This window comes from Cottoperca gobio, chromosome 9 (genome assembly GCF_900634415.1).
Source record: "Cottoperca gobio chromosome 9, fCotGob3.1, whole genome shotgun sequence".
Taxonomy (NCBI): domain Eukaryota; kingdom Metazoa; phylum Chordata; class Actinopteri; order Perciformes; family Bovichtidae; genus Cottoperca; species Cottoperca gobio.
In genome coordinates this window covers 7,214,924-7,235,989 of record NC_041363.1, presented here as the reverse complement: position 1 = coordinate 7,235,989, position 21,066 = coordinate 7,214,924, and the positions used below count along the sequence as shown (strand labels likewise).

Genomic DNA, 21,066 nt, shown 5'->3' with positions numbered 1-21,066 from the left:
CGAGTTGAGAGGGACTTTATAAGGCGGGACCAAACACTCCGTCTTATATGTGTCGACCAATGAGGTGACGGTAACGCTCATCCGTCATAGTGTATGACCAATCGGATGGAGGAAGAGTAATGCGAGTACCGCCTATGTGGTGCACTGACGGTTATTTATTTTGCTGCTAATTTTGGATAACCATCTGGATAAATAGCGATGTTTTTGACTCTCGTATTTTTTCCTACGAATTATGAAGGACGAACACGTTTGTTAAGAGGGGATATTATTTGTTGGACATTGGTAAGGTCATAATGGAGCATCGCTTGTTCTACAGGCTAAGCTAGCGTTAGCACAAAGCTAGCACATCGCTTTCACTTCCTGTCTTTACCGAGTAGCTTTAGCCAGCTGATAATACCATGATAATACCTGTTCTGCTACATCATTTGATGCTATGTAGCTTAGACGTTAGCCCTTTTTTCGTAATTGTTGATTAATAGCTAGTTTGCATTTTAAAATCACGCTTTAGTGGATTAGGATTCGGCACAGTTTGGGCGTCACACCCCTCTCATCAGGACCACTTTACCCTTTGGCAAAGCAAGACAGTCTTCCTCAGGGAATAACTGTAGCTCGTTTATTTTTCCTATATGTCATCTGCAGTCGCAGTTATTCAACAGTGTGTTCTGTTTTTGTTGTTCTTGCTCTGACTATAAAGCAGACAACTTCATTCTTATTGTGCTTTAGGGAATAGCATTTCCCTAGCTGGCTATACTTCAGAGTTATTCACGTTTCAGTGTGATTTAATATAACCTGAGCTACTTTGCTCTCCTTCCTTTTTGTGTATTCATGTTTGTTCTGTTTTTACCAATTTAGTAAGTGCTCCCAGTCTATTGGAAGAATGGATACTCTTATTCCCACCATCAACCGGCTGCAGGAGGTCTTTCTCACAGTGGGTGCTGATGTCATCCAGCTCCCTCAGATAGTCGTGGTTGGATCTCAGGTCAGTCAGGAAAAAACAAAACAATTAAAAGCTTAGCTATGAGCTTTACATTATCTGTGACCCTTGCCTGGACTTCACTCTCGTTACTAAAACCTTTCTATTGTAAAATGTGTCTGCAGGGCACACTGATATAAACTGACTGTGTCATTGCTATTAGAAAAAGAAATGCTGAATTGTTCTCATCATGTGCCATAACAGAGCAGTGGAAAGAGCTCTGTGTTGGAGAGCCTGGTTGGACGGGACTTCTTGCCTCGGGGATCCGGAATAGTCACAAGACGACCCCTCGTGTTGCAACTTGTTCATGTTGTCCCTCTGCAGGACAGACTGAAGACCGAGAATGGTACCTTCACATTTATTCATATTTTGGGAGGAGCTGTTTTGAAAATCCTTGAAAACGAATCAAGTGTTGTTACAAGTTATGATATCCTGAATATCAGCATATCAAAGGAGGACAGTAGGTTTGTTATCTGTCGAGGCATGGCGTCTGCTAGAAGTAGTTTATGTGTAATTGGCACTTTGACTCACTGTTTGACCTGCAAGCTACTCTTTATAGAGCCTCTCTTTGCTAACATGCAGTCTTTCTTCCTCTTATTATTCTTCTTCTTCTTCTTCTTCACCACTACTCCTTCAGGAAATGGGGTTAACCAAAATGCCCATATCAACTACCCAGGTCTCTGTATATTTGGTCTGCATGGACTTAATTTCTTTTGTGAACTCTCTCAACCATTTTGTTCGTTCTGATCATCTGTCAAGTCTATTTATAATATTTCAGTTTACATTATTTCTCCCCAAACCGTACATTTATTTGGAGCCTTCTCTGTAAAACCACTCGTACTCACTGTTATATGTTTGTTCAGGTGTCAAAGCTGAAGAATGGGGTACATTCCTGCACTGCAAGAACCAGGTAGACTTATCTGCAAGATTCAAATGATGTGCTCGCTGCCTTTATCCTGTGTTATCTGCTGGGTTTAGTTTATGCATCTTTATCACACCATCTGGACAGATCTTCGCAGATTTTCAGGAAATTCGCCAGGAAATTATAACAGAGACTGAGCGCACTTCAGGTGACAACAAGGTGAAGAGACGTCATCTATGTTAAGTCAGTGATACCTTACATTTAGCTTTCTACACTGCATTCATGATGTTCTTTCCCTTTTTTCCCCATTTCCTCCAGGGAATCAGTCCTGAGCCCATATATTTGAAGATTTTCTCCCCCAAAGTCCTTAATCTCACTCTGGTTGATTTACCTGGAATTACGAAGGTAAACTACGAAAGCCACTTGACAAGGATGTTGATCTTGTTTCCTTTGTGCAAACATGTTGTCACTAGATCGTGATATCATCATCATATCTGCAATCATCCCAGATTCACAGCAGCACTGCACCTGTTCAGTGCTTACTGTAACGCTGGCTGCTCATTGTTGTTGCTTCAGGTTCCTGTTGGGGAACAGCCAGAGGATATTGAGGCACAAGTGCAAGAGATGATCCTGTCCTTCATCTCCAATCCAAACTGCCTAATACTCGCAGTGTCCCCCGCCAATTCTGACTTGGCCACCTCTGATGCTCTGAAATTGGCTCGCGATGTTGATCCAGATGGTAGGACATTTCGTACTAAGGCACTTCTTCTCCTCAGATTTCCTTTTAGTTTTCTTTCCTCTCCATCAGTACTTATTACATAACATGCCTTAAGTAGAAATGCATTTTGAAATATTAAATGAGCACAAAGAAGGCTTTATACACAGGTCATTTATGGCTATTGGACCTGCCAGTCTTTACTGTTAAGAGCATTCTGAAAGTCAACAGTTGCTTAAATGTTCCGTTCTGGTTGCACTCAGAATAATAGCTTGATAGATGATGAGGATCTGCCTGTAGTCGGTAGTCTGGGAGGTTTCTCAATATGGCCTTAAAGTGCCTGTTGTAAACTGAGAATGTGCTAGATAGGACAAAATGTTCCCATGCTGGCATCAATCATGTCCCATCAGAGACATGCTTCCTTTGTTGTCTTCAATGATGTCCTACTGTACTGTTCATCCTGTCTTCCTCAATATAAATGATGAGAAACTCAATTCTGTAGAAATATAATCAAGAAATGTGTGTCTCAGGTCGTCGAACACTGCTGGTGGTCAGTAAGCTGGACCTGATGGATGCAGGCACTGATGCTCTGGAGGTCCTTCTTGGTCGAGTCATTCCTGTCAAACTTGGCATTATCGGGGTGGTTAACAGGTTTGCACTTAGCAATAATAAATTGTCTAGTTATGTTTACCGTTATGTTCATGAGCAGCAAGGTGGCAAGTTGTTCATGTCCTTATTACCCTGATCATCTGATCTCACTCCCTCTCTCTGTGTACTTGGTGATCCCCTTAGGAGCCAGCATGACATCAATACCCATAAGAGCCTGGAGGACTCAATGAGGGATGAGCAGGCCTTCCTGCAGCGTCACTACCCCTCGCTGGCCTCCCGAGCTAGCTCACGCTACCTGGCCAAAACTCTCAGCAGGCTGCTCATGCACCACATACGGGACTGTCTGCCACAGCTCAAAACTCGAGTGACCGTGCTCAGTGCCCAGTATCAGGCACGGCTCAAGGGCTATGGCCAGCCAGTTGAAGACCAAAGCGCCACCCTGCTTCAGATCGTCACCAAGTTCGCCAGCGACTACTGCCACACCATCGAGGGAACGGCCAGATACATCCAAACCTCAGAGCTGTGAGTCTGATCTCTCTACAGTAGCAGGATCCTTCTTGAATAGCAAGTGCTTTTTCTGATGATAACAGCCTTTGTTTCGGGAATTGTCTCTGAATTCTTCTCAGGTTGTCATCTAACTTTGTACATGCAGTTGTTTCACAACTCAGCATTTTTTTCACATTGGTTCACAATGTGTATCAGGATGGTAATGTCCTTGGGGTAATGTAATTGTAAATTGAAGTGGTATCAGCAACTTCTGTTGGCACGCTCACCTCCACAGCTTTCTTGCCACCATGCGATTAATTAATGTAAATAAGCAAGGAGCAAATATTGACTGGCACGATTATCATTGCCGACACACAGCGCGTTGGTGTCACAGCTGAACCCCTCTCTTCTATAGCTGCGGGGGAGCTCGGATCTGTTACATATTCCATGAGACCTTTGGGCGCACTTTGCAGTCCATCGACCCCCTGGGAGGACTGAGTGAGCTTGATATCCTCACTGCCATCCGCAATGCTACGGTGAGCTTCTCCTGACTTTATGTCATTAGTTTAATTGAAATTCTTGTCAAGTTCTCTCGTTTGGAGAAGGAGCAGGTAAATAGTAGAGCTGGTGTGTGTGTGTGATTTTCCCTGCAGGGTCCGAGGCCAGCACTTTTTGTGCCCGAGGTGTCTTTTGAGTTGTTGGTGAAGCGTCAAATTAAGCGGCTGGAGGAGCCCAGTTTGCGCTGCGTAGAGCTGGTTCATGAAGAGCTGCAGAGGATCATCCAGCACTGCTCATCCTATAGCACACAGGTTAGCCAAAAGACGTTGACACGTTTTACACTTGAATGACTTTGTTAACTTAGTTGACTTCGAGTAGCATTAATTATGACAGCAATATGTTAAATAAAAAGGTATGTGTCTTTGCAAGGAGCTTCTGCGATTCCCCAAACTGCACGATTCCATCGTGGAGGTCGTGACTGGATTACTGAGGAAGCGCTTGCCGATTACTAATGACATGGTAATCCACAGCTTTGCTAAAATGATCTTTTATACTAATTGTAATAACTAACAGCCTATTACCCGCCTGAGATTTATTCTGCTTTTTTCCTTTTAGGTGCACAATTTAGTATCAATAGAGCTTGCCTACATCAACACAAAACATCCAGACTTCATGGATGCAGCGCAGGTCTCTGCATCTGTCAACAGTCAGCAGGTAGTTATTTGTACCTGGCAGCAGTTACTCTCGTTTATCATTTATTCTGCTAGGGTTAACAGCAGATGCTGAGTTTTCTAAAGCTTTAATCGTTATGTTTCACATCCAAACACTAGAGCCCCTTTCAAAGTTTGTAGTCGTATTCCAGCCAAAATTGCTTTGACCCTTCTGACTCCCTCGGATTTCTTGCTGTCAGGCGGAGGCCACTGATGGAGGAAAGCGCTGGAAGAACGAGAAAGTTGCGGAAGACAGAATCCCGGCTGCAGGCTTTGGCAGTCCAAGCAAAGGCCAGGCCATTAACTTCCTTGACACAGTGAGTAGCGGGATTAGCAGTAGGACAAAGCACTTAGCAGTGAATATATTACGCACTGTCAACATTTTTACTTTGCCTCTCACTCTTTGCCAGGCGGTGCCCGCATCCCGGAAGCTGAGTGCGAAGGAGCAGAGGGACTGTGAGGTTATCCAGCGTCTCATCAACTCCTACTTCCTCATTGTCCGCCAAAGCATCCAGGACAGGTTCGCCTAAAACAAGAGGGGGGGGGCCTTATTCTCTCCCTATTTCCCCTTCTTTCTTCTATTGTTGAGCTCAGTTGTTGTCAGTGATGCTGATGTTCTAACTTTCTCTGTGTGTGTTCGCAGCGTGCCCAAGACAGTGATGCACTTCCTGGTGAACTTTGTGAAAGAGCATCTGCAGAGTGAGCTGGTGGGTCAGCTTTACAAACAGCCACTGCTGCAGGAGCTGCTCATTGAGTCACAGGACACGGCACAGCAGCGGACCGAGGTTGCTCAAATGCTGGAGGTAAACTTTGCTGGTGGTTGTTCTCTGAGGCCTGAAGAAGTCATGTGTCTTTTTCTTTTATCTACTAATTTAAAGCCAGTGATTTAACTTCCCTCTTATTATTCTTTTTTCTTTCTCAGGCACTCAAAAAAGCCAATAACATCATCTCTGAGATCCGGGAGACCCATCTGTGGTAGCGAGCGGAAACAAACAATTCCCTTGTGATAGGACAGCTTTGAGAGTGAGAGTGTATGTGAGTTTACAGAACAGAGAGAGAGAGAGAGTGCGTGAGCATGTGTGTGTTTGTCTGTGTGGCAGCACCACTGTGTTCTCATGGACCAACGACCATAGCACATTTAGATCTACTTTTTCCCGTCAGCTGTCACTCTGACCAGTACCACTGGGGCTGTTGCTTTTCACTGTGAACGCTGTGTAGCGAAGCAAATTGATTAATCACTCAGGCCGAAAGAGTTACTGCAAAGTTGAAATATCAAAGACACAGCTGCGAACAAATTTATTTTCATTCTTTTTCATTTTGTGACAAAGTGTTTGTTGGGTCATAAGGTTATTGCTGTAAATGTAAAATGTAGATGATATGTGGAGTATCTAACTGTTCTAATGGGTGTTTTTGCAGGAGGGGTCAAAATATGTCCACAGTGTACAATTTACACTTTCCAAAAGAAAGTGGGCTTCCTCTGAGCCCCTTTAGCGGTGCTGAAACTTTGTTAGATTGGTTGTGTTCCAACTTTAATCCCCTTTTGTTGGAGCGAGCACTACCCAGAGATGGAAAACAAGTGTAAATCCAACTCAATCAATGCTGACTGCAATATAACACTGAAGACCGAGCACGGTTAAGTTGCAGAAATTAAAGGATGAATGCACATTGTTTTTCCAGCTCTGTAGTGCTAATCAATATCAGGTTTATTTTCCAGAGACAAAATGACATATCTGCCTATTTATACTGTTAACTGTTGCACTGACTTTTAAGTTTCGTGTGTAGTCATACATACCGTTTCCTCTGTGTATAGGTTTGTAAGGAAACGAGTTGGACAGCTCGAGTATGTAGCGTATATTTTGTATAGTATTAAGAAAAAAGACCATTTTAAATGAATACTCAGAGAGAGAATAGTCAGGAGAATATGTTACATGGGTATGGTACTTCATCATTCGTTAGATTTTAGACCCAGATGGTACGACGGTAATGTTCTGTAGTTTCTCTTTATTCGCTCGAGCCATTTGTTCGCTGGTTTCTGCTGTTAATGACACGGAGAGATAAGATAGTCCCCAATTACTGTCCCTGCCCAGTAGTAAGGACACTGCTCAAGTGCAAGAGACTGGATGTGAAGATACTTCCTGCATGCAGAGCCATTTGCTTCTGTGCCAATTATAATTTCATTGTGTAATATATTGATGTGTGAAATTATTCATCTTATTCCATCTGTTCTCAACTTAGGTTGTTCTCGCTCAAGTGCAATAGTGATTAATGCGAATCTCCTCTCATAGCCAAAACAAATAGTTATCCTAAAAATGAGGCTTTTTCAGGAAGACCTGCCTTAACGGGGACCATCAAACAGTAACTCTTGTGACTTCTTCTGTGTGATCAGGGAACAAATACAACATCCTGTCACTCTGTCTTTCTGAAAGCCCTGTGTACGTTTGCATGTGTGTGTTCAGTGTGCATGTGAGGATGTACGAAAGGCTAATTTATGTATATTTTGTATTTAAATGAAAATGATTATTATTATTTATGTGTTCACTTCCTATGAGTTCTTGTCTGCCAATATGTGTGATACATGTTTACTGAATGAACTCTGTTGAGATTGGAGGAACTCATTAAACCCTAACAAAGGACACTGTACAGAGTCTGTTTGGGTGTTACTGACGACATGCAGCTGTAACAATAAGAACTGATCAGGTTTCATAAGTTCTGTTTGTTTCTTCCACTGTGCCGCAGCAATAGATGTGATTAGACTCACACTGCTTCACTTTATTGATCTCAGATGCCTGAAAAAGTCTGTCACAGCCGCGCCAACATAAGGATAAAGCCTCCTGAAGGGTGCCACACACACACACACACACACACACACCAACAGTGACTTGAGCAGCAGCCTCTTAACACCTGCTTTCTTTGTGCTTTGAAAAAGAGCTAGAAAAGGAAGAAAACTCACTTCAGAGTTATCCGTTCCCATTAAGATGACGGATTGTTTATCTTTCAGTGCCAAAGCAATCGAAGTTAAACCTGAGCAGAGGTTGAGGAGTGAGGTGACGGATGAGTTCGATGTGGCTGTTAGAGTGGAGAACAGCTCATTAATGTTGGATGAGAGTGAGCGAAAGCGTAGGCGCAAGGCAAACAAAAGTGGAATTTACAAAGCCCACAAAGTATTAGTAGTTGCCTACACACAGCAGTCAGATTGCATCTACAACTAGAGCGTCAGATTAAACGGCTTTAATTCATGTGGTGTGAGAGAGCCGTACTCACACAGGGCAATGAACCACAAGCTAATAAACTCCTTGGTGATCATTTTAAATTGCCTGTACTTTGTCCCCCAACTGTAGCCAGTTATTGTGATCACCCTCTTATAACACACCCCATCTCCCCACAAACTGAGACTAGACTCGACCATACCAACTCTGGCAGAATGGGAGGGGGCTCGGCTGCAGTGTCTTAACAACTGCATCATGTTGGTCTCATAAAACCATCTGAATCAAAGTGGAACCAGCTCCAGACACGTTTTGGTTCATTTATAAAATCCCTCCAGGCTCTCCTGCCGTCCTCCAGTGATTTGCAGGAGGTTTTCCGGATGCATTCCCCTCCTCGCCTCTCTTCCACCGGTGAGCCAGTCAGCTGAACAAAGCCATGGGGGAGAGAGAGAGAGAGAGGAGCTTCTAGGAAGAAATGTCTCTCACTGACTCTGTCGCCTGGACAACCGGGTAAGAGAGGAGGGGAGGGTGCACGAGAGCGAGAGAGCAAGGACAGAGGAGCATAAAAGGAGAGGGGAAACAACACGTTATTAACTGCTGAGATGAGAGGATTCCTATAGTGTGGGGTCGGGGGGGGGGGGGGCGGGAGGGAATAGATGTGTATGTGTCATTTTCTTGTGGGGACTCCCTTGGTGTCGCTCTCTCTTGATGAGTTATTAACTGTGACAATAAAGCAGTGAATTATTATTTTTTTCCTTCCACACCACAGTATGGAGGAGATGAAATATTAGAGCACAAGTTCAGCGCATTACAAGTGGACCCAGTAGGCCTGAACGCTTCACCTGTAATTCTTGTCTCATCAGCCTCAGGTAAGACTCTCCTCAGTGTTGCAGGCATTTGCTTCGATAGTCGGGACGCTTGTGTTTATGCCTGATTTACTGATACAAATATTAATTACAGAAGGCAAACTCCAATCCAAAAAGGGATTGATTTGTTAATCATTAATACATAAATAACAGCATGTTCTATCTGCTCGGAGTACAATCATTGTTCATCAGAGTAACTCTGGATGAAGTTTGAGGAAATAGGCTTCATTCTGTGTTTTGAATGTGTTGATTTTGATGCTGCGAGAAAAAGAAACTACCATGACTGTAGTACGGAGCTTATTTACAACGTTGTATTCAGGAGAGTGGGAGAAATTGCATGATACAGCCTCAAGATGCTTCACACACCGTGCACACAGCTTTGCGCTCCCTTCAGTGCGAGCATGAATTCATCGACAATAAGAAACATGAACACCGCCGTTAGGTGCAAATGGATCTCGAGAGTTTGACTTGGACCACGGACTCCAGATTCACAGTGCGTAAAGGATAAAGGCACGTCTGCTATGAACATACTGCTGAGCGCTCATGCATGAGGAATGTGTTCATAGAGCCCTAGTGGTGAAATCAATGCCCTTTTAAATGAGGTGCTGTGCTTTGCTGAGTTTACACCACGCTGAATGTGTGTGGGGCAGCATGTGATATCCATATTGAATGAGATGGAGAGAAGATAAAAACTGAGGAGGGTGTGGTTATTTTTAGCTGCTGTCAATGATGAAAGATTTCAAATCTCACTTTTGAGGACAAGATGGAGAAAAATTGAAGGGAAGAAAAAGGGCAGGAGAGTGAGGGAGGGAGGGAGAGAAGAAGGAGGTGCAAGAGAAATGATTACAGGTGAAGGGTTCAGTCTGGCAGCATGCTGGGATTGCTCAGAGCTCCCACCTCAACTAGCAGATGCAATCCAGAGATGAAGTGAAGGGTAAAAACACTGAAACTCTGCTTATGTCTCTTTTATGGGAGAAGAAATACATAAGAAAATCTGTTCTAGTGGAGTTTCACCCTCTTTTTTTGTTCACAACTGGCTAAATAAATACAGCTCTGTTCTGCAGTACACAGAACATCACATATTGCTGTAGAAGCAGGCAGGTACAGCACGACTACCTGGGCAGCACTTGTTTTAAAATATCCAATAGAAAAAGCTACACAGAAAGTTCAAAATTGAGTCTTATGTAAGGCAAGGTTTTTCTTTCAAGCGGTTAATACAAGATTTCATACCTCAAAAGCTACAAATAGATATTCACTTGAGGCCTTTATGCATTTATCTGTTTCAGTGTTCATTCTAAAACTACATTATATACAACTAACACAGACCTGTAATATAGACTGAGCCACGAGGGAGACACTGTTCCAATAAATGTAGAAATGCAAGATCCCAAATTACTCTTTTTTTTAAATCCATAAACTGACTTTGTACTGTTAATCTTTGCAGGAAAAATAGCAGCGTTGAACAATTCTGGGAGCTTGTAAACACATTAGTCATACCAGGCTCTGCACTCCTCGCAGTGCTTTACAGCTGCACACCGCTCATAATTATTGTATATTGTGCATGAAGTGCAATGCTCTTGCGAAGAAGCGTCAGACTCATAAAGAGGAGAGAAAAGGATGTGTCCCTAAGGCTGTGCATCACTGTAGTTATCTTTTCTCCACTGTCTGTTGCATGTATGTGATGTATGGTTAGCATCCAGCACAGAGCTCCGCCTCAATATCTAATAGGCGCTAAGTTTGCATATCAGTCTCTAATGAGTTCCTCAAACTGAGTCAATACTTTGACATCTGCATCACTACACCGCCTGTTTTGATGTTGAAACGGGGACAGAAATGAAGATCAGCCGGTAGTCCTCTCATTTAGGTTTGTATTTTGCCATGAATATTAAATAGCAGAAAAGCACAATTTCTTTTCACATATTTCTGAGGTGCTGGTCGTTTGTTTGAAGAGTGACGGCTGTGTGTGTGTGTGTGTGTGTGTGTGTGTGTGTGTGTGTGTGTGTCTTCACTCATTCCCTAGGCTTTTCTCTCCCCCCCCCCCCCCTTTCCTTCCTTCATTTCACATCTCTCATTGTATTTCTGTGCTCGTCTGCGTGCCTCCTCTCATCCTCTGTTGATGAGAGCACCATCATTAAAACAAGCTGGAGAGGCAGAGATGATGACATGTAACAGGATTACAATAATCTAACTACCAAAGCTGTATTCCATTTCATTTACTCTAAATGTGCAATTATATCTCTAATAAATCTCTAAATTCTTAAAGGTTTAGTCACATAATTGATCATATTACTTGGACAGAAAAACATTTAAAAAAGGAAAAGTGTCTTTCATTATGCCGTTACAGAAAACAACACAATTATGCTCATTTTGAAATAAAAACTCACGACGCCACAAAATTACCGCCTTTAAATTGGAACAAAGTAATTCCCTTGTTTTGTTTTAGACATACATGGCACTGTGTTCCCAAATAACTGAAAATAAGGAGATGATTTTGTCGGGATATTATATTTCGGTCTCTGTTTTCACAGATTAATACCAAACCTCCCATCACCATTAATGGATTTGTCCTCTGAAAGAGCAGGTTCACATTGACAGTGCGTGGGCAGATGCCGGTCTGCTACGCTCCCATTAAAAGGTGCACTGGTGTCCTTATCTGTGCACTTAGATGACATGGTGATTAATAAAAGGAAATGTTGTGCAGATTTGAAAAATGGTCCAAAATAGGAAGTATTAGACACAGTCAATGCCTTGGTTATCAACTCAACAGGCTTTATTATCTCTTTCATAAAAGGACAAACCTAGTAAACAACTTCATTAGCATATATAAGTAATGCAGAATGTTTGAGATCTTTAAACAATGTCTCAGACAGTGTAGAGCTGTTAATAACACATCCATCAGCTGCTCCATTATAAGTGAACTGGAGACTTTGTAAACAACAGTGACCTCTCCTGAGGAGATCTTCTCCAGCATACACAAGTATATTTTCTCCTTTAGCTTTACCGTGAAATAAGGTTTATTCAGGCGTAAGAGAACAAACACACATCTCATAAATCAACAAGCCTCCTGTTTATTTATAGCTCCAGGGTTTGTCTCTCAAAAGTCTTTTTCTATCTCTTGGAGTCTATCATTTCTACAAATATTGTTTACATGGTATCATTTGTAAATTATTCTTTTTTATGATGGATTTTCACTTGAGCTCCAGCGCTGAGTGCAGCTATCTTTTAAACATAATCAAGATTCACTGTCTTACCTGGCTGACCTTAAAGCACTGCTCTTAAGAGAATAGATAAATTGCTGCAGTTAGCGGGCTCACTGCCACCTGAATGTAAACTGTAGTATCTTTTGTGTAGAGGAGTGGGGGAAAAAAGGGGGCACCTATTGACACTATTATTCAAAGGCCATCACAGGAGATAAACTCTCTCTTATTCCAACTCTGACTAATATCCCACTCGCTCTTCTTGGCAGTAATTAGACAGGTGAGATGATTTAATTTGCTCAGGCACAGCTACTGTTGATATGTAAAAGGCACCAGCAGACCCTCTCTGGATTATAATGGCTTGCACACGCTGAGAAGAATAAAATCACAGCTTTTAGCCTGTCTCACCCCCCCGCCCCCCGCTCTGTGATCAGCATCTTAAAGCAGGACTCAGAAAACAATTTTTTCTTATATGCCTCCTCAAGTTTCTCCATGTACCAATAGAAGCCCTTTGTCAACAGCTGCAATTCAGACCTCTTCGCTCGCTGAGTGCAACTTTTAAAAGATACGTTGTTCTTCATTTTGTCTGATGTGCGTATCAGCTGCTGCTACTTCAAACATCTATTTTGTGCTGCTGCCCGAAGAAAGGAACGGATGTTACTTTTAGTGATTAATGATCAAGTGTTGTTTTGTGTCCTTGACAGGTGCCAGCATGGATGTGGAGGACGAGCCGCTGCTGTTTCAGACCAGCTGGGGAGGCGAGGAAGATGAGGAGGAGCAGGAGGAAGAAGATGGAGTAGCACACGCAGCAGGACAGAGCTGTTTCTCTGGGGAGGCTGGGGTGTGTGGACTGTGGAGGGCAGTGGGGTGGGTGTACACACAGCCCTGGGCCAGTGGAGTGGTTTTAGGGGTTGTTGTCTCACTTCCATGCGCCCTGTTCGCCTACATGCTCCTCTACTGCCCTCCTCTGGACATAGACCTCTCCTACAGTGCCTTTGAGGTTCACAGTCACTTCTCTGCCGAGCGCTTCGACGCCCTCACCATCGCTGTAAAGACTCAGTTGGGGTCCTGGGACAGACGTAAGCGAGACTTAGATAACAGCGAGTCTGAGGCCCTGAGGGAGCTTCTGCTGGAGAGGCTGAGCAGACAGGGAGTATTCAACAGGACAAATAACGAGGGCGTGAGGTCCCCCACTCCTAAAAATGACCCTTTACACACAGGAGATGATCAGAAGAGAGGAGCCGCAGCCAGCAGAGATAATAGGACAGTGCTTGATATGGGTCAGGAGGAAATGGAGAAGCACAATAACTCAAATCACAGAGCAGAGGAGGAAGCGGAGAGATCATGGGATGGAAACTCCACTCTGCCGCTCATTAGGAGGCGCAGGTTTGCTCCCAATTACTACCTGCAGAGTCAGGCTCTGTGGAGGATAGAGCTGGTGTTTGTGGCTCAAGGGGAGGGCGACAGCAACATCTTCACCCCGGAACGCCTGCAGACGATTCACCACGTTGAGCGCATGCTCATGCAGCACCCGCAGTTTCATCAGTTCTGCTGGAAGCCTCTGGAGATGTTGAGGGATTTGCCTCTGGGACCGTCCTACTGCTCCCCACCCAGCTCAGTCCTGTCTTACCTGTACCCCAGTGAGAGAGGAGGGAAGATATACTATGATGGCATGGGCCCAGATCTCGCTGATATTCAAGGTGAGTCCACACAGTGAAAAGTGGGGGATAATAACATCTTTCAAGCGTATTTATTGTTGTAAGAGTCCTCCGTGTATGTATTCCCAGGTTCTCTGAGTCTGGCCATCACCCACCCACAGTTCTACTGGTACGTGGATGAGAGTCTGTCCCCTGAGCATCTCACCTCCTCTCTCTTACGCAGTGAGATCCACTTCGGAGCTCCTCTCCCTTCCTACTACTCCCTGCAGGACCGAGCTCACGAGCAAAGATCACTCTTCAAAAACTTTGTGGTTCAGTATGCAGACATCCTATCCAAGCAATCTACCAGGTCAGGACGCAAACACAGTGCAATCATCGCTCCTATCAGGGGATTATTTTGTTGCACTACATTCACTTCATGGTATTGCAAACAGTTGAAATGTGATGTTCTGTTGTATCTGCTCTCCTCGTCCCAGCCAGGTGAAGGTGCTGTATGGGGGGACAGAGCTGTTCGATGATGAGGTGAGACACACCTTCCACAATGACATGATGTTGGCTGTTATCAGCGGAGCCTGCATTACTGTGCTCGTCTATGTCCTTACCTCCTTTTCTGGTACAGTATGACCTACTCTTTATTCCACTTGTGTTGATGTGTACACATTGCAATTGTCAATCTGTCAAAGTTATTTGGTAGCATGTTGATGTTTACAAGCTCCTCGTCTCTTTCTTGTCTCTCTTTAGTGTTTCTGACTTTCTTTGGACTCGCTAGCATCGGACTGAGCTGCCTGATGGCTCTCTTCTTGTACCATGTTGTGTTTGGCGTGAGGTACCTGGGCATTCTCAATGGAGTTGCAGCCTTTGTTATTATTGGTATTGGTAAGGGAAAACAATACCAATTGATTTTTTTATTTGAAATTAATAGTTCTGAATTTGGGAAATGCACTAAGAAGAGGATAAGGAGATCGATACCACTCTTGAAAGGAGAGTATCTCCTCATCTAAGTGTATTTTTCCAAAATGTCAAACTATTCCTTTTAAAGGTTGAAAAACTTTTTTATTTAACAGTGCCTTCACCATAAAATGTAATAAGTCAGCTCTTTTGTTCTCTCACCATTTCTCAGGGGTGGATGATGTATTTGTGTTCATCAGCACCTTCAGACAAGCTTCTCATCTGCGTCAGCCGCAGCAGCGAATGATCTACACAATTAAAACAGCCGGCCGAGCGACTTTCCTCACCTCCTTCACTACTGCAGCTGCCTATGCTGCCAACACCTTCTCTCAGGTAATCATAGAAGAGAAATCCAGCCGTTAATAGGATCCGTACAGGGAGTATAAATGACTCCCCTGCTACGGATGAATAGAAGTGCCTCTCTCAGCAGACAGGCATTTTCATGCGATAAACTCAAATTAAATGTTTCAAGGTCCTTTACACTGCTCTTCGTTTAACTGACACTTAGATCCCAGCCGTGCATGACTTTGGGCTGTTCATGGCCCTTATTGTCAGCTGCTGCTGGCTTTGGGTTTCCGCCCTGATGCCCGCCGCCCTGTGTATCTGGACTCAGTGTGTGGAGCCTCAGGAACACACCTGGTTGAACTGGTGAGGCATTGTTTCCTTACTTTTGTGTGAGATTTTGTTTGTGCATACAGTGCGACAACACAGGCGCGTTGTAATCCCTTCAGCTGTCTCTCTCACTTAACCCTCTCCTCCCTCTGAAGGGGGAAGCTGTTTTCGGGCCTGTCAGCGAGCCACGGCCCTTTGTCAGATGAGGATGATGATGTGGCACTTCTGTCAGTGGAGATGGAGCCAGGTGAGATTATTATCTTCTAAGCATTGAGTGAATCATGGGGGGGGGGGGGGGGGGGGAGAATGGGAACGGGAACGAGTGTGAAGGTTGTAAAACGCTGCCGTCGAGGCTCCACTGAGCCCCCTTGTCTTTGTCTCGGCCAGGCTCCTGTGACACAGACGGCGATGCGGCCATTCTTTCCCTGTCAGTGGAGACACCTCTGTCCGCTCCAGGGCAGCAGCACATGGGTGTGGTGAGCACAAATCTCCGGTGGGCCCTAAAACACTTAGTGGCAGAGCCAGCTGTGGAGCGAAGGAAAACCGTTTTAGGTGAGATTTCATATAAATCTACGAGAACTCATTTATTTGACACAGCAATCTATACTCAAGAAAACTTATTCAGTATCAGGGGGAAATGTCTATAGTTTGGTTTTCACAGATATTGTCAGCCAAGAGACTAACCTCCAGCTCATCAAGTCAAGAAGTCAAGCATCTTTACTGTCATTGTATGAAACAACTAAACAGCGAAGCATCTGAATCACCAAATATAATAAAGGATAAAAAAACAGAAGAATAGTTGCTAAGAATAAAAACATAGATACTCATTTACACAATAAAATAGAGTGCTCGAACACACAGTCATCAATCCTTTCTCTCTCCGGCCTGAGAGTAGTCTGTGAGAGGAATAGCAAGCACCTATAATGAAGTATTCGACCTCCCTCTTTTAGGGAGGCACTGTAATTGATCCTTGCTCCTGATGTGTCTCTGAGCTGCTCTATCTACTTCATCAGACCCTCCTCTCTGCCATCATTTGTCATTGTCTTCCTGTCGGCCCAGGTGTCTTCCTCCTGGTTCTGCTCTTATCTGCCGGGTGCTGCTGTTTCCTGAGGCCAGCCACTCACGCCCCCCTTCTTTTCCGCCGGGACACAAACCTCCAGACTCTGCTGGCACTGAGGAGCAACCTCAGCGGTCAGGGTATTTCCTGCCCCATGTGCTCAGGTGAGACTGAAAGTAGTCACCCCGTTTTACATTGAATTCTTGAAGAAAACTTTGTTTGTTACCACATGCCTCCACGGCCAACGAAGAATCAAAAAAACGTAGAAAAGTCTGGATGAATCAAGACTTTTCTGACTTCTATCTGAACTGCACGTTTTGTTCTGCAGGTGTGTTCATGGAAAAGCCCCATCCTTTGTACACACACACTTCCTCATCAGCATTTAAGTTCTCTACACATCAGCAGCACCCGAGCACAGCAACCTCCAATGCTCATCGGAGTTCAGCAAAACAAAATTCAAGCACCAACCAAACTGGTAAAACATCCAACACATAGAAATCCTCCCTATTTATAACCTCTCCCACTATTTTTGAAATATTGTACTCTGTGCTGTTTTATTTAGGCTCTTTACTTACGGTGTACATATCAAAGTTGGAGCTCGGAGCCTCTACAACCCTTTACCGCTTCGCGCTCAACACCAGCACTCCCTCCCCGTGGAAACTGTGCAGCCCAGAGCATGAAGAGGTGTCGTCGTTTCAGGTTAGAGAGCAAAAGAAGTAATAACAGTAATATAATTAGTTGAACCATTATGTCTCTCAACTGAGATATGTGCCACTAAAGCGGCTTATAACTAATCTTGTTTTATCTGAATAGGCTTATAATCAACCCCGCGGCAATTACACCACCAGAATGACAGTGTGTGCTTCCCATGTGTACCACCCGTACCCCAGCTGGATGATCACATCCACCTCGTGTGAACCCCGTCATGGCTGGACGCCAGAGTTTTCCTTTTATGTAGCACCGTCTGTGCAGCAGCACGGCAGGTGAAAACTCCAGTGAAAAAAATCTAAGCATAAGTTAGATGGACTGTCATGTTGTTTGAGGGGACATACTATCAGTTCAGCTGTTTTCTGCTCTTAGGAGATTGTGCTTCGCCCAGCGCCGACTGAGACCTCATCCCAGCCGCGTGTGTGTCAACCCGCCTGGCTGCGGCATCAGTTCTGGGCCTGACGGACCCACACAAGGAACCTTTTATATTCCTCTTCCCAGTGGTGAGCAAGCTAGTCCATCAGTAAAACTCTTTTCTCACTGCTGAAATGTCTTTTCTTCCTCATGTTGAGTCTTACAAATAGAGAAAATACAGTGATATGACACACATCTTGCTCAAATTGCCTCTTAAAGTGGACCTATCTGAACCCACTGGAGGACTTTCCCACAGTACTCCAGTTATAGAGATATTTTTACACTGTATAAATAAATGCCTGTTGAGAGATTTTCCTCTGCTTCTCTTTCCAAAGATCTTTCTTCTCCTGCCAAAATGAAATCATCCAAAACCTTTGGTTTCAACCCGTGCAGTGGCGGTGCATGTGGCCACCCAGCGGTGCGTCCTCTGGTCGACACTGGGGCGATGGTATTTGTTGTATTTGGCATCTTGGGAGTCAACCGAACCGAACACAGGGACAACCACGTTATTGGAGATATGGTGAGGGTCACACCTGTGTCAGTGTGTCTTAAAAATCTACAGAAATAAAGCAGAGCCCTAATTTTGTTTAGATTCTCATGTGGCTGACGTGGTGTTTGAATCTCTTCAAAGGGCAGCATTATATTGGACCCAGACTTCGATGTTTTCCAGGAAATGGGGCGTCTTTGCAAAATCTGTAAAGCTATTAGTGCAAACACACAACTTGTGAAGCCAGGAGGAGCGCAGTGTTTGCCATCAGGTAACACCCAAACACAGTTCAGAATTCAATCTTTTATTTTGGCATTAAATATCATACAACTTTATTTTAATGAAAACCTTACGATGCTGAAATGGTTTGTTGATTAACTGGTGAGTTATTTGATCAACAATAAAGGTATCAATCTATTTGATTGTTGAATTTTTAAAGCATAAGTGCTAAAAAAATACACTGGTTTGAACTTCTTAAATATTATTATTTTCTGGTTTTCTTATTGTTCTTTATTAGCAAGTTCAATATTTTGGGGTTTTGGACTGAAGATGTTAACTTGTAATGGCCATTTTTCACTATTTTCTGACATTTTATAAAATAAATAATGAATCAATCAATAGAGGAATGATAATGATAAGGTGGTTATGAAAATAATCAGTAGTTGCAGCCCTAAAATATTATTTTAGACACTTTATAGCACACAACTGTAATATTAAGTGATTAACAAATGGGTAAAAGAAACGCTGCAAACTCTAATGAAACACTACTCTCCAGAGAAAGTGTGTGAACAGTCCTTTCTTCTGTTCTCTTCAGGTAATAAACTCTCGTCTATTCTGCCTCTGCTCCATCCTGAGTGTCACTCTCTCCCTGAGCCCAACCTGCTCCCGGGGCAGCTCTCCCACGGAGCGGTGGGAATGCACGGTGGCAAGGTCCGCTGGCTGTCCATGGCCTTTGAGTCTGTAAGTCTCTTCATCTTTCAGCTTCTCATGTTCCCGCATCACAGAGCAGCACATTTCCAGTTCCCTTTCAGCCTGTGCCATGCCTTACCCTCTACTTTTCCTCTCCCAAGACCACATACAAGGGCAAATCCTCCTTTCAGACCCATTCCGACTTCCTTCAGTGGGAGAACTTCGTCCAGGAGCAGCTCGCCTCCCTCCCGCAGTCCTCCGCTCTGCAACGGGGTTTCCAGACCTGCGAGCACTGGAAGCAGATCTTCATGGAAATCATAGGTGACTGACAGGCGGCACTGCATGTCAAAGAGAAGTTATTTTAAGGATCAATCCGCAGGAGTGAGTGAGAACAGCCGCATGTAAAGCTCTGCTAATATACTGCTCTCTGGTGTTTGTAGGTGTGGAGAGTGCCCTCTGGAGTCTGCTGCTGTCTCTAGCCATCTGTGTGGCAGCTGTGTCTGTGTTTACCGCACATCCTCTGCTGCTGCTCCCAGTACTCATAACCATTCTAGGTAAGAGATGAAAAGTTGTATGTTCAGGTTTGGAAGACAGCTGTTTAAACACTCAATAAGGAACGGGTTTTAAAATGGAATATTCAGGTCAGGATCACAAGTGTAATGGTGAGTTTTGGGCCTTATACAGGAGTGATCTGTCAGGTGGTGGCGGTCATGTATTGGCTGGGCTGGGAGATGGGAGCCGTGGAGGCGATTTCTCTCTCTATACTTGTGGGATCTTCAGTGGATTACTGCCTCCACCTGGTGGAGGGATACCTGCTGGCCGGGGAGACCATGATCTCCACGCCTGGTCATAACGCGGTAAGGGAGTGTACATTTGTTTCAGCAATTATGAGCAATCAGTAAAACTTCCACAGCATGTGTTCTGTTTACACACTTACTAAAAACAAACTAATGAGATTCTTTGGATTTAATAAGGCGAGAAGCGCCCTGAAGGCTCATGAATAAAGAAGAGCCGCTCCTCCTATTAATCTGTGTTTTGTTTACAGGAGCCCGGGGCCGAGAGGCAGAGGCGAACCCTGGAGGCAGTGAACCATGTGGGCGTTGCCATAGTGTCCAGCGCAGTCACCACAGTGATCTCCACAGTCCCTCTCTTCTTCTGTGTCATTGTGCCTTTCGCCAAGTTTGGCCAGATAGTGGCCATTAACACCGCAGTCTCCATTTTGTTTACCCTGACCGTGACCGTGGCCATGTTGGCGTGCATGGCCCCCGCCCGCTTCACCAGACCCCCCGGCGCTGTGCTGAAGGCCAGTCTGGCAGTGATGGCGGTGGCAGCCTTGGGAGCGGCTCTGTGCTGGGTGGGAAGACAGTTCGGAGCGTCGGCCTGGCAATCAATCGGCGCGTAAACACAACTGTCCGCCAACTCACACTGATGTCAGGCAGGGGAGTTCCTCTGTACGCAAAACTATGAAAAATGTAAGCACTCTATTCTCCTCCATGTTCAGGAGGAATATCAGATCAGTAAATGATCTTTACAGCACAAAGATGTCACAATCTATTCCTTCATTAGAAGCCGTTTGTCATCACATATCTTTCACTTGTATTAATCAGTGGATTGTAAGCACATGTAAGTACTATAGTGTTAATGACTATGTGACTCACAATGGTGGGATGACCTTTCTGGGTTGACATGATTCAGCGGAGGTATTTATTTAATCCGATATCGCCTCGAGCCTGGAGGTGGAGAGGATTGAGTAATCATTGGCTGAGTCACAGTTTTCATCGGTGTAACTCATCGAGTTGTGAAAAGCTACTGACTGTTCTGTGACCCGTGAACACCGACAGGGTGCCGCGCTCTGACGTCCGTGACAAGTAATGTTAATTGGTTCACATGATTCATGTCCATCTTGTGAAACCATCTTTGTTTAGATTTTTTTGTGTGTTTTCAGCCACATTTGTAACAAAAGCTTATGATGTCCCGATGTGGCTGGATTCAAAGTTGTAGTCAAGTTTATACCGTGCACAGTTTTGTTAAATGTAATGCGTGATGTACGTTTTTCAGTATGCTGCTCTCGCACAACACCAGCACTCAACTGTTGAGGCTGCCAGCACACACCCTTCCCCATGTTTATATCTTGGAACTCAAACCGCTTCTGGT

General features: G+C 44.3%; 2 protein-coding genes across 6 annotated transcripts; both read left to right on the top strand.

Moving 5' to 3' along the window:
• Window positions 1–7: 7 nt before the first annotated feature.
• LOC115013359 (dynamin-1-like protein) lies at window positions 8–7,488 on the top strand. Of its 2 annotated transcripts, XM_029439593.1 has the most exons (18): window positions 8–282; window positions 853–979; window positions 1,178–1,319; window positions 1,611–1,649; window positions 1,837–1,883; window positions 1,983–2,054; window positions 2,154–2,240; window positions 2,412–2,574; window positions 3,081–3,201; window positions 3,343–3,681; window positions 4,061–4,181; window positions 4,299–4,454; window positions 4,573–4,662; window positions 4,759–4,857; window positions 5,054–5,170; window positions 5,264–5,373; window positions 5,497–5,656; window positions 5,776–7,488. In XM_029439593.1, exons 2-18 carry the CDS (start codon window positions 878–880, stop codon window positions 5,830–5,832), a joined length of 2,022 nt encoding a protein of 673 aa, XP_029295453.1. In that variant the 5' UTR covers window positions 8–282; window positions 853–877; the 3' UTR covers window positions 5,833–7,488. The 2 variants fall into 2 exon arrangements, with proteins under 2 accessions (XP_029295453.1, XP_029295454.1); XM_029439594.1 differs by lacking the exon at window positions 1,611–1,649.
• Window positions 7,489–8,510: 1,022 nt separating this feature from the next.
• disp3 (dispatched RND transporter family member 3) lies at window positions 8,511–20,396 on the top strand. 4 transcript variants are annotated; one of them, XM_029440620.1, is made up of 22 exons: window positions 8,514–8,566; window positions 8,826–8,925; window positions 12,824–13,819; window positions 13,907–14,126; window positions 14,254–14,390; window positions 14,519–14,653; window positions 14,898–15,058; window positions 15,234–15,373; window positions 15,493–15,584; window positions 15,725–15,889; window positions 16,397–16,558; window positions 16,723–16,869; window positions 16,957–17,093; window positions 17,208–17,377; window positions 17,475–17,605; window positions 17,852–18,036; window positions 18,148–18,274; window positions 18,818–18,963; window positions 19,074–19,233; window positions 19,353–19,466; window positions 19,597–19,769; window positions 19,958–20,396. In XM_029440620.1, exons 3-22 carry the CDS (start codon window positions 12,832–12,834, stop codon window positions 20,312–20,314), a joined length of 4,047 nt encoding a protein of 1,348 aa, XP_029296480.1. In that variant the 5' UTR covers window positions 8,514–8,566; window positions 8,826–8,925; window positions 12,824–12,831; the 3' UTR covers window positions 20,315–20,396. The 4 variants fall into 4 exon arrangements, with proteins under 4 accessions (XP_029296481.1, XP_029296480.1, XP_029296482.1 ...); XM_029440621.1 differs by lacking the exon at window positions 8,826–8,925 and having other exon boundaries at window positions 8,511–8,566; XM_029440622.1 differs by lacking the exon at window positions 8,514–8,566 and having other exon boundaries at window positions 8,711–8,925; window positions 17,478–17,605.
• The last annotated feature ends 670 nt before the right edge of the window (window positions 20,397–21,066 follow it).

Bases quoted from the DNA above. Each gene is read 5' to 3' on its own strand.
- LOC115013359 (XM_029439593.1), top strand. From the start codon at position 878: ATGGATACTCTTATTCCCACCATCAACCGGCTGCAGGAGGTCTTTCTC. The intron at 1,650-1,836 runs GTCTCTGTATAT...ATGTTTGTTCAG, and splicing joins TGCCCATATCAACTACCCAG to GTGTCAAAGCTGAAGAATGG. The intron at 1,884-1,982 runs GTAGACTTATCT...CCATCTGGACAG, and splicing joins TCCTGCACTGCAAGAACCAG to ATCTTCGCAGATTTTCAGGA.
- disp3 (XM_029440621.1), top strand. From the start codon at position 12,832: ATGGATGTGGAGGACGAGCCGCTGCTGTTTCAGACCAGCTGGGGAGGC. The intron at 14,391-14,518 runs GTACAGTATGAC...GTCTCTCTTTAG, and splicing joins TGTCCTTACCTCCTTTTCTG to TGTTTCTGACTTTCTTTGGA. The intron at 19,234-19,352 runs GTGACTGACAGG...TGGTGTTTGTAG, and splicing joins GATCTTCATGGAAATCATAG to GTGTGGAGAGTGCCCTCTGG.